The sequence below is a fragment of the Rhinolophus ferrumequinum genome, chromosome 12 (genome assembly GCF_004115265.2).
Source record: "Rhinolophus ferrumequinum isolate MPI-CBG mRhiFer1 chromosome 12, mRhiFer1_v1.p, whole genome shotgun sequence".
Classification (NCBI taxonomy): Eukaryota; Metazoa; Chordata; class Mammalia; order Chiroptera; family Rhinolophidae; genus Rhinolophus; species Rhinolophus ferrumequinum.
In genome coordinates this window covers 81,021,183-81,033,207 of record NC_046295.1, presented here as the reverse complement: position 1 = coordinate 81,033,207, position 12,025 = coordinate 81,021,183, and the positions used below count along the sequence as shown (strand labels likewise).

At 52.4% G+C, this 12,025-nt stretch overlaps 1 protein-coding gene across 1 annotated transcript in view; it reads left to right on the top strand.

Moving 5' to 3' along the window:
* Positions 1–12,025, top strand: part of SARDH (sarcosine dehydrogenase) — a 60,157-nt gene that overhangs the window by 27,583 nt on the left and 20,549 nt on the right. The window contains exons 15-17 of the mRNA XM_033123792.1: positions 5,315–5,453; positions 7,084–7,197; positions 10,192–10,339. Of these exons, the coding sequence (XP_032979683.1) occupies positions 5,315–5,453; positions 7,084–7,197; positions 10,192–10,339 (401 nt within the window). The remainder of the gene's footprint in view (positions 1–5,314; positions 5,454–7,083; positions 7,198–10,191; positions 10,340–12,025) is intronic.

The following is a 12,025-nucleotide window of genomic DNA, read 5'->3' as shown; positions in this document are numbered from 1 at the left end:
GGCAGGTGACAAGGCCAGTTTCCTGGGCCTGCAACCTAGGCAGACACACAGACGCCCGCTCAGAAGTGCCCTAGGCTAGTGCAACGCTCTGCTGTCGCGCTTGACTTTTGAACGAGGCCCCACAGTCTCACTGTGCCCTGGGCCTCACAAATGTTATAGCTGGTCCTGTAAGGACGGCACTATCACCCTCAGGCTTCTCCCAAAGCTGCTCCAGTGGCGAAGGCCAGTTACAGGCCTTGGAAAAGGGGCTTCTGAAATGGAGCAGGAAGCACTTGCTTCCAGAGCTCAAGGGTCCCTGGGGCAGCCACTTTGGGGAGTGAATGGGGCTCCGTCTGGCACCTCCACACATGGAGCTTCCAAGGCCTGCAGACGTTCTGGCCCGTGAGGATGTGGGAGCTCGGATGGAATGCCAACTTGGCTTCGTAGCAAACACACCCGAACCGTCACCAAGTGTGAAACTCACACTGTTCCCAGTGTTGGCAACTTCCCGGGCCTGAGTAGATGAGAGTCAGCCCAGGAAGCTGTTTTGGCGTTTGGTCTACACCCAGCAGCAGAAGCCAGGGTAGCGCAGTGCCAGTCGGGTGGTAGGCACTCCAAGAAGGGTCGTGTGTCTGCAGGGGTGGGGCAGCGGTGCCCGGGGGTGGGCGTGGGCATGGGTGGACCCAGTGGGAGCTGTTCCACTACCAACAGCCCTGGGGAGGCTGATCCGTGGTGCTGGCCTTGCCCTGGTATAAGTCCTCTCCCCATCCACTCCCTCCGACCACCCAGTGGTATTCCTGAAAGCAGGGCTGGGAAGAGATACCCACGGCCACCTTTCGTGATTGGTGCCCCTCTAGACAGACATGGCTGAGTGAATGGCTCTGCCTTTTCCCGACTGTCTAACCCTGAACACACCATGCACCCTCCCTGGGCCTCAGAGGGCATCTGAGTGTGAGGTTGCCCATAGTACTTACCGCGTGGGCTGGTGGCATACATTCCATGGGTGGCAGGAGACGACACCACTTCCTGACACACACTCTGTGCTCAGTCAGTGAGTCTTTGTTGTTATAATTGTTTTTCAGTAGTAACAGCAAGGTTGGCATATCTGCCTAGCAGCTGGCTGGTGCGTTTAGAGGACCGGTGGAGTGACCCCGAAAGGGGGACCAAGGAGAAAGAAAGGCTGGGTAATAGAAGACCTTGGAAACCTGGCCAGCCATTTGTATTCCCTGTGGAGGGAAATAAGGAGCAATTTCTGTTCTTTTTTTTTAAAATACAGCTTTATTGAGATGCGATTTACATACCATGTAATCCATCCATTTAAAGCAAACGATTCAGCGTTTTTGAGTCTAGGTGTGCAATCACCACCACAATCTAATTTTAGAATATTTTCATCTCTACCCGCAAAAGAAACCCCAAACCTTGTAGGAGCTCCCTGTCATTCCCCCACCCCACCCCCATTTCCAGGCAGCCACTGATCTGCTTCCTGTCTTTATAGCTCTACCTCGTCTGGGTATTTCATATAAATGGAATCACACAATGTGTAGTCTTTTGTAACTGTCTTCTTCCACTTGGCGTAATAATTTTAAGATCTATCCATGTTTTAGGATGTATCAGGGCTTCATCACCTCTTGTGAGGAACAATATTCCATCATGTGGACATACTCCATCTCATTTATCCATTCAGCTGCTGGTGGGCATTTGAGTTGTTTCCATCTTTTGGCTGTTGTGATAGTGCTGATGTGGGCATGTGCAGACAAGGCTTTGTGTGGACATGTGTGTTCAGTTCTCAGGGGGACATAGCAGTGGAATCGCTGGGTCATGTGCTAACATTCCAAGGCCCCGCCAACTGTTTCCCAACGTGACTGCACCACGTTACATCCCCACCAGCAGTGTGTGGGGTTCTGACTTCTCCACGTCCTCGCCGACACTTGTTACTGGCTGCCTGAGTTTAGCCATCCCCGTGGGGTGAAATGGTGTCTCGCTAGTTTTCATTTGCGTTTCCCTGGTGACTAGTGGTGTTGAGCATCTTTCCATGTGCCTATTGGCCATTTGTGTGTCTTCTTTGGGGAAATGTCTGTTCAGTACTTTACTTGTTTTCAAATTGACTTACGTGTCTTTTTATTGAGTTATAAGAGTCCTTCGTATTTTCTGGATACAAGTCCCTTCTCAGATTTACGGTTTGCAACTGTTTTCTCCCATTCTGTGGGTTGTCTGTTCACTTCCTTGATTGTGTTGTTGGCAGCACGAAAGTTCTTAATTTTGATGATGTACAACTGATGTATATTTCTTTTGCCCCTTGTGCTTTCGGTGTCATGTTTAAGAAGGTGTTTCCTAACCCAAGGTGACAAAGATTGACTCCTGTATTTTCTTCTAAGAATTTTACATTTTATAGTTTTAGCTCTTATGCTTCGGTCTGTGGTCCACTTTGATTATGTTTTGTGTACGGTATGAGGAAGGGGTCCAACTTCTTTCTTTCGCAGGTTGATATCCAGTTGTCCCCGCGCTGTTTGTTGAAGATTCTGCTCTCCCCCACTGGATTGCCTAGGCACCCTTGGTGAAATCAATTAAGCATACATGTGAAGGTCTATTTCTGACCCTCAATTTTGCTTCTTTGATCTACATGTCTGTCCTTGGGTTTTACCACTCTGTCTGGATTACAGTAGCTTTGTAGTGAGTTTTGAAATCAGGAAGTGTAAATCCTCTATATTTGTTCTTTGTTTTTAAGATTGATTTGAATATTCTGGGCCCCTTGCATTTCCATATGAATTTTAGGATCCGCTTGTCAATTTTTGCCAGGAAGCCTGCTGAAATATTGATGGAGATTATGTTGAATCTGTAGATGTTTTGGGGGAACACTGTCACCTTAACAAATCTTTGTGTTGTACACAGTGGGATGTCTTTTCATTTGTTTAAGTCTGTAATGTCTTTCAAAAATATTTTCTGAGTACGAGTTTTACATTTGTTTTATTAAGTGTATTTGTAAGCATTTAAACATTCTTTTTGGGTGTGAATGGAATTATTTTCTTAATTTCCTTTTTGATTGTTCATTGCTAGTGTAAGAAATACAGTAGTTCTTGGTTTGTTTGTTGTATTGACCTTGTATCCTGCAACCTGTTGAACTATTTTTTTAGTTCTCATAGTTTTTTAGTGGTTCTTTAGCATTTTCTATATATCAGATTATGTCATCTGCAAATAGAGGTAGTTTTGCTCTCTTCTCCAATCTGGATGCCCTTTATTTCTTCTTCTTGCTTGATTGCCCTGGCTAAGGCCTCCAGTACTGCGTTCAGTAGAAGGTAGCGGGCAGCCCTGTTTTGCTCTGGAGCCCCGGGGGAGAAACACCGTCTTTCACCAGTAAGTATGGTGTCAGCTGTTGGGTTCCCATATGCACCCTTAATTGGGTGGAGAAAATTCCCTTTTGTTCCTCGTTTGCTCGATGTTTTTGTCATGAACAGGTGTTGGATTTTGTCAAACACGTTTTCTGCTTTTATTGAGATAATCATACGGTTTTTGTCCTTTGTTCTACCGTGTTTCCCCGAAAATAAGACCTAACCGGAAAATAAGCCCTAGCATGATTTTTCAGGATGACATCCCCTGGACATATGCCCTAATGTGTCTTTTGGAGCCAAAATCAATATAAGACCCGGTCTTATTTTTGGGGAAACACAGTATTGATATGGTGTATTACATCAATTGACTTTGGGCTCTTAACCAACCCCCGTTCCTGGGCTAAATCCCACTCGATCGTGGTGTGCGATCCTTTTTCTGCGTTGTTGGATTTGGTTTGCTGGCATTCTGTTGAGGGTGTGTGCATTTACATTCATGAGGGATGTTGATTATGATGCCTTCTTGTAATGTCTGTGGGGACAGAGCCCCAAAAAGCAGTTTCCAGGCTCTCGGCCTCACATAGAAAGGTGCTGGCTCAGGTAGTAAATGGCCATCAACTGATCAAATCAGCTGTGGCTAGTTGGCCGTCAGCTGTAACCAGTGAGCCATTGGCCACTAATATAACTGCCGTGGCTATGCTAGCAAAGAAAGGGGGAGCTAGCAAGAAGATGGTGGCTGAGTCTGCAAGCGGCGCAGTGAGGGTTGAGAATTGTGTTGCTCCTGGTTCCTGTGTCTCCAACCCAGCCGCCAGTGAGACTATAGTGGTGTGACTCCCCTACCTATGGCTCCGTGGGTGTGCCTGTTTGGCCTCACCATGTCCTGCGTTCTTATGTGGGGAGTGGGACCAGAGACCCCACCGGACGCCCCGCACGACAATGTCTTTGTCTGATTTTGGCATCAGGGGTAACGCTGGCCTCATGGAATAAGTGGGGCTGTGTTTCCTACACTTCTCTTTTTTGACAGAGTTGTGAAGATTTGGTATTAATTCTTTGACTGTTTGATAAAATCCACCAGTGAAGCCATCTCAACCTGTTTTTATTTGTTGGTGTTTTTCGTTTCGTTTTGTTTTTGTGGGGTGTTTAAAATGACTAATTCAATCTCCTTTTTGTTGTAAATCTATTCAGATTTTCTATCTCTTTTTCAGTCAGTTTCAGCAATTTGTGTCTTTCTAGGAATTTGTCCATTTTGTGTCGAATTTGTTGGCAGAAAGTTGCTCAGAATGTTCTATCATCCTTTTATTTCTGTAGGTGAATAGCGATGACCCCTCTTTTATTTCAGTAATTTCAGTCTTCTCTCCTTCTTTGTTAGTCTAGTTAAAGGTTTGCCAATTTTGTTGATCTTTTCAAAAAACAAACTTTTGCTTTTGCTGAGTTTCTCTTTTACTTTCCTATTCTCTATTTTATTTCCCTTCTAATTATTATTTCTTTCCTTCTGCTTGCTTTGGGTTTAATTTTCTCTTTCAGTTTCTCAAACTGGAAAGTTAGGTTACTGCTTTGAGAGCGTCTTCTCTAATACTGACGTTTGCAGGTGTAAAGGCCCCTGCGAGTGGTGCTTTAGCCCCAACGTGCCAGTTTCCGTACGTTGTGTTTTTATTGTCATTCATCTCAAAGTATTTTCTGACTCCCCTTGTGATGTTTTCTTTGATCCACTAGGAGTGTGTTGTTTAATTTCACGTATTTGTGAATTTTTCCAATTTTCCTTCTGCTAGATTTCTGATTTAATTCCATTGTGGTCAAAGAACACACTTTGTGTGATTTTAATCGCTTGGAATGGATTGTCTTGGTTTGTGGCTTATGATCTACCCTGAGGGTGTTCCCTATGCTGGAGAACAATGTCACAGTGTTTCTGAGCTGGAGGAGAGGGGAGGCTCAGAGCCCCAGTGCCCTGGGGTCCTGAGTGGGAGGCACATCATCTCACAGCCCCGTGGCACCCACCCCCTGGAACTTTTCAGATCAAGCAGGAGTGTCTGGGCTGCAGAGGGGCCGCTGCTGTGTTCGACATGTCCTACTTTGGCAAGTTCTACCTGGTGGGCGTGGACGCGAGGAAGGCCTCTGACTGGCTATTCTCCGCCGATGTCAGCCGACCCCCAGGTATGAGGCCCAGGGCGGGCCATGATCCTCTCGTGCTTCAGCACCAGGCAGAGCTCCTCGGGCACTGCTCCAGGTACTCAGACGAGGTGGTGTGCTGACCCTGACCCTCGGGGCTCCCCCAGATCATGGCTCTGCCCCTTGGTCTGGCCCTGGGCCCCTGGGTCCGGATCCCTCTGGCCTCATCGCCAAGCCCCAGGCCCTGGGACTACAGCCTCCCTCCACCCTTTCTTCTTCCTCCCCTTCCCGCCTTTGACTTTGTTCCGGGAAGCATTCGAGGCCGCAGGCCCTCCACCAATGTCCCCGGGACTGGGGAGCCCATCCACTCACCGCACAGGAACGCTCTCCCCAAGCAGGGTTTCCAGAATTAAATAAAAACACAGGATGCTCAGTTCCATTTGAATTTCAGATAAAAAATGGATGATAATGTTTTTAGTATAAATATGTTTTATGCCATATTTGGAATATTCTTCTCCTCTTTTACTGCCCACCCACTCACCACCTTACCCACCCGTCCACCCACTGAAAACTCACCATCTGTATTAGTTCCCTGCGGCAGCTGTAACAAAGTACCCCACGCTGGGTGGCTGTAAACAATCTAAACGATTGTCTTATAGTTCTGGAAGCTGGAAGTCCAAACGCAAAGTGTCCCCAGGGCCAGCCTGCCTCTGACTTCGGGGAGCACACTTCCTGCCTCTCCCAGCGCCTGGCGGTGCTGTCAGTCCTTGGTGCTCCCCGGCTTACAGCTGTGTCACTCCAGTCTCTGCCTTTCTGGTCATATGGCACGCTCCCTGCACTTTCCCGTGCTTATAAGGACACAAGTCACATGGGACTGGGGCCCACCCTAGTGACATCATCTTAACACGGTTACATCTTCAAAGACCCTATTTCCACATAAGGTCATATTCACAGATATAGGGGGTTGGGACTTCAACATACCTTTTTTGGGGGCACAGTAAACCCATAACACCATCTATCCAGCCACCCGACTGACGCACCTGACGACCTACACAGGCGCCTCCTACGCATGAATCCACCCCACCCTCTTCCTACCACCACCGCCTGCCTGTCACCCGTCCACTTCTCCATCTGTCTGTTCCCCTTCTGTCCATTCCCCCTTCTACCCCCTCGCCCTTCTCCCTCCCATTCGTCCACCCCTCACCCTTGCACCCCCTCCAGCCACCTTCTCCTCCATGACCCCCACCCATCCATCCATCCATCCACCCACTGCCACCATTTATTCAACGGACATTTTTGGAGCTTCTGCTATGCTAGGCACTGTGCTCAGAGCACCAAAGTGAATGAGACGTGACTCTTACCCCTAAAAACTTTCCAGCGTGGTGGGGGGTGGGTGGGGGTGGGCGGTATGGGGTGGGAGGAGTCAATGCCAAGGCATTTCAAGGAGAAAGAAGCTTTCTTCCTGTTCCTTCTCTGGGGATGGCAATGCTGGGTGACCTGTCCATCCCTTTTGGGTCACTCAGTCGTGCTGGCATCACTGAGCTGAGGTGACTTTCCAGGTCACCCCCACTAGGGCATGATGCCAAGTGGTTATCCAAACTCGTGTGTATTGCCCTGCGCTGAGTGGATCACACGCTCTGGGGCCAGCACCGACTGGGTCTCCCTCCTGCCCCAGGTTCAACCGTGTACACCTGTATGCTGAACCACCGCGGAGGCACCGAAAGCGACCTGACCGTCAGCCGCCTGGCCCCCAGCCCCCAGGCCTCCCCGCTGGCCCCTGCCTTTGAAGGTAAGAGGTGCCCAGAGGGCACCGTGATGCAGCCCTGCCCTGGTGACTGACTGGTGGCCCCTGATAGCAGAACAGACAGGAAGGGCTGTCCAGGGCTGCCTGTGATCACCTGTTGTGCCCACTGCAGCCAGGGCCTGGGGGATCAGAGGTTTCGCTTCAGGCTGAACGCAGATTTGTTTTGGGCAGCGATGCTGGAGCTCTGAGTATTCAGTGATTATGTCTTTGAACCTGTCCACACGGAGATGTTTCAGAGACGCCTCAGCGTGGGCGTGCTTGGCGCTCCCGCCCAGAACACAGAGAGCCAAGGCTAAGGCCATGCCTCCCACTCAGAGGAGTTGGTGCTGTTCTGCCGGGGACATGCTGGGTTGACGTTCTCAATTCCACATAACTCCCAGCCCCAGGCCAGGCAGGTCCTTAGAGGACCTCCAGCTCTGTGTCCCAGGAAGGGCCCACTACTGCCTCTGGGAGACTGGATTTGTGGGGGAGAAAGTGTCAACTGTGTGGTTGTCTGTGCTGGTGAACTGTGCCAGCCAGCAGGAGGCTCAAAGTTGGCTCATTCAGAAAACGGCACCTGGCCCCGGGCCGGGCTCAGTGCTGCTGGCAATTTAGCTACATCTTCAGTGGAACTCTGTTGGGACCCCCGGGGGAAAGGGAGGTGGAGCAAGAAGCAGGGGCTCATTAGTGAATCCGGTCATCTGTCAGAGAATTCAACAACAGTCCCTAAGCACCCCTGTGTGTCAGGCTCAGTGCAAGGCACCAAGGACATAGCAGTGACCCAGACAGGTAGGCTCTGGCCCTGGCAGAGTTTACATTTCTGGTGGAGGGCAGGGGTGGTGGGTCAAGTCTGCTGCATTGCCCATGGGGTCCTTTGGGGTCAATTTGGGGGTTAAGTGCAAATGGGGACTCCTGGGCCTCTGGGGTGGCTCCTAAATCACAGTGTGATGAGAGCAGTCCTGGCTGACTGCAGGCTACTGGTGGAGAGGAGGCTGTGCGCGTCGGTGAGCGTCTTCCTGGGGGCGTGTAGAGCTTGGGGGGCCCTGTCCCTCCTGCCATGGGTGACGTGGACGCTGGGAAAGCAGTGGACTCAGCCAGAGCACATGTGCCCAGCTAATGGACGGGTTCACTCACTCATTTATTCCCTCATCCATCATTTGTGGAGCCTTTACTGTGGCAGCCAGTGGAGGAGGAGAGGAGCAAGGCTGGTGGGGCCTCCAGGATGTCACCGTGGACTGTGTAGACAGACAGACGGTCAGACACTGGCTAAGAGTGTGGGGGATGGAAAAGAGCAAGGATTATGGGAAGCCATGGGAAGCAGCGGAGCCAGGATGAGGAAGGCTTCCTGGAGGAGGTGCTGTCTGGCCTTGAGTTTCAAAGGATGGGTAGGAGCCACCAGCTAGAAAGGTATGGAGGAAAGAATCAGTGTTGTATGGAGGGCTGTGCCTATAAGGAGCTGGGCGGAGCAGTCAGCCGGGGCCATTTGAAGAAGGGCTAGTGGGAGCTTTGTTTGGCCTTCATCTCCCAGGAGAGTCCCCCAGGCACAGCCATAGCTGCCATCCTTAGGGAGCGAGTCTAGCTGGGGAGACAGAACAGAGGGACCCCAATGAAAGTGGAGGTCCCTGCAATCCTGGGCCAGGCTCTGCCGCTGCCTGGCTCTCAGCCTCAGTTTTTCTCAACTGTGAAATGGAGACACAAGGACCCACCTCCCTATGCTGCTGTAGGGAATCGAGTGAGAGCCTGGAGGTGCCAGGAGGGCTGGGACACAGCCTCCCTGAGCCTCAGATTCCCCATCTGGGGAACGGGGACCTTGCTAGTCCCCCCTTACAAGGGGAAGTTGTCATGGAAGCACTTTGTAACTGAGCCAGCCCAAGGGTACCCCATACTGTGTTCTTCCGGATGGTTCTGGTGGATTCCTGGCCCCTCGATTTGAAAGGTGTTTTTCCCAGGTGCTGGGGCCTCTGAATCAAATTAAATAGCTGCCTGGTGGGAGGTTTGCATGAGGGGGGGTGCGGGGGGTGCGGGGGGGGGCACTTGACCTGTTAGTGCACATACTGTGACAGGGAAGGCACAGTGACCCCTGAGTCACGTCCCAGGAGGCTCTGTGGAGTGTCCTAAAGGTCCCGGGGATACCACCCAACCTGAGAAAATGGTGCACAGAGTTAGTTTTATTCCCAGCTTTATAAGCTGTATGGTTCCTGCTCTGAATGTGCATGTCAGTTAAACATGCGTGTGTTTTATACGTGTGTTAGTTATACCTGTTACATCAGATCACCATGAAGTCAAGAGGATGTGGCGATTTGCATTTGATCAAGGTGGTGTACGAAGCAGTTGTCAGTCTGAACGATCTTTCATATCACAAAAGATATGAATATATGCCCATGGGGGAACATCTGGCAACCCTGGGAAGTACCAAATAAAGTCCACAGCCCACAGTGCCCAGCCCGCCCAGATCCCCGGGCGTCTCCACCCTCTTTGGGGTTTTAGATGAGAAGTAGCTGCCCAGACCTGGCCAGGTCCACCAGCGCCCGGCCCCAGCCAGTCCTGATACGGGCAAGGCGGGGAACCCGGACACGGGGGGTGTGGGAATGTGGAGTGAAACGAGAGCTGGTGAGGACATGAGGCTCCGAGGGGAAGAGACTTGTCCACGGCCGCCCACTACTGGCTGAGGTGGCACACAGTGTCTCCCGTGACGTGCTGCTGTGGCATCTTACGAAAAGTGGAGACACCCAGGAAAGGGCTCCCTTGGCATGTTCTGTCTCAGGGGGTCCCACACCCTGGCCCCCTCCCCCAGTGAAGGTCCCACGTTTTGTCCTGTAGCTGTGAGAATCCTGGGCCCCGGGGCAGGGTCACCACGCTCAGTTTGTGACTTCACTTTCAAGACAAGATCCTCTGTTTTCTTAACCCGGAGGCCTCAGGCGCCCCCCCCCCCCCCCCCCCCGCCCGCTCGCTCCCCGTCCGTCTAGCAATCCAGCTCTAAGTCTGGTGCTTCTGTTCCAGGGGACGGTTACTACCTGGCTGTGGGCGGGGCTGTGGCCCAGCACAACTGGTCCCACATCACCACTGTGCTGCAGGATCACAAGTTCCGGTGCCAGCTCATCGACAGCTCGGAAGACCTGGGCATGATCAGCATCCAGGGCCCAGCCAGGTGAGGAGAGGGCAGGGAGCCGTGCACCTGGGCACACCTGGGTGTACCTGGGCCCTGGACTCTAGTCCCTCCAACTGGGACCTGTGGGCAGAACTACTTGCTGGACCAGAATGGGACGTTCTAGTCGACTAGACAATCTGGTGACTCCAGAGATGCCATGCTGAATCAATCATTTTCAAGCACTAACATGCAGAAAAGCCCTCAACAGGAGAATCAGACTGTACCTTCCAGTGAATCAGCGTCTGAGGACTCAGCAGTCACAGAAGGGCCCGTGAGGGGTCGCCGGATGGTTAAAACAGTCCAGGCATTACGTATGCCTTCTCTAAGCGGGCAGGGCCAGGCTGGGCTTCTACCTGCTACCTGGGCTGAGGATAACACCCTACACTGAGGAGTCACCTGCCCCTCCCTAAACACCTCTGATGACTGGATGGGGGGGGCGGCGGGGTGGACCATTCACTCCTTCGTTCACTGTATTTACTGAGCCATGTTCCCATCCGTGAGGAAGCACAGCCTGGCAGGCCCTCGGATGCTGCTTTGTGTGTGGGGTCACAGGAGGGTCTTAGGCAGAGGGGCACCTGGGCAGGTGTGCATTTTGGATCCCTCTGGCTGGGCTTTGGAGAAGGCACTGGGAGGTAGAGGACACGAGGGACAGCACATGGTATTCATAGCCATCAATCGGGTGAAGAAACAGGCACAGAGGGGTAGAGACCTTTGTCCAGGGCACATCGCTAGTAAGTGCCAGGCTGAGGGGATGGGGCCCCCCTAACTCTCCAAAAGTCCCCCACCCTGAGCAGCTGCCCTCCCTGAGGGATAAGACACCTGGCGTGGACGCTCCCTCGCTGACCACAGAGCCCCGGCACATTGGGGCGGGAGGCTCCCTCCGGTGGCGGAGCTGCCAGACTGGAGCCGTGTGGGGAAGAGGCAGGAGAGGACGAACTCCTGAAAAATGGTGGGAAGGCTGCCGAGAGGTAGCAGAGGGAGAGGGAGACGGGGCAGGTGAGCCTCCAGCCACGTTATCCCCAAGCTGAGTGCTCTGCTTTGACAAAGCACGCTGTGCCTAGGTGACATCTCTGTTATTGTGGGTCTTGCCAGGACCCCAAGTCAGTGCTCCCAGACCCTGCCACGGGTGCATTTTCCCTGGTGCCTCGGAGCTGGCCAAGCCAGCAGCTCCCCAGCTGTGCCCCTGGCTGGCCGAGCTCCCCACAGGCTGAGTTGTAGCCGTGTTTGTGGGCACCGCTCAGGGGCACAGGACAGATGCACAGCACGTGCTCGCTGAACAAATAGAATCTGAGTGGGTCATGTGCTTTAACTGCCAAGTGTTTAACTTCAGGCTGCCCATGGAGACCCACGTGTATACAGGGGACATTTGTCTGAGGGAAGTGAGGGATCAAGCTCTGGAGCTCTCTGGAGGGGCGGTGTCCCAGCAGAGGAAACAGCAGGTGGAAAGTCCCTGTGGTACCTGGATGCCCAGTGTGTCCGGGCAAGGGCAGCCAGGTGGGGGGAGCAGGCTGGTAGAAGGGGGCGTGGTCAGAGGGTGTGGAGGCGACAGCCTGCAGGTCCAGAGGCTGCTCCTCTGGGTGAGGGGACTGAGCAGAGGACGGACACGTTGGACTTGGGCTGTAATGGCGTCTCTGGTGCTGGGCCAGGGGTTGGGAGGCCAGCAGGTGTGTCAGGGGCACGTGGAGA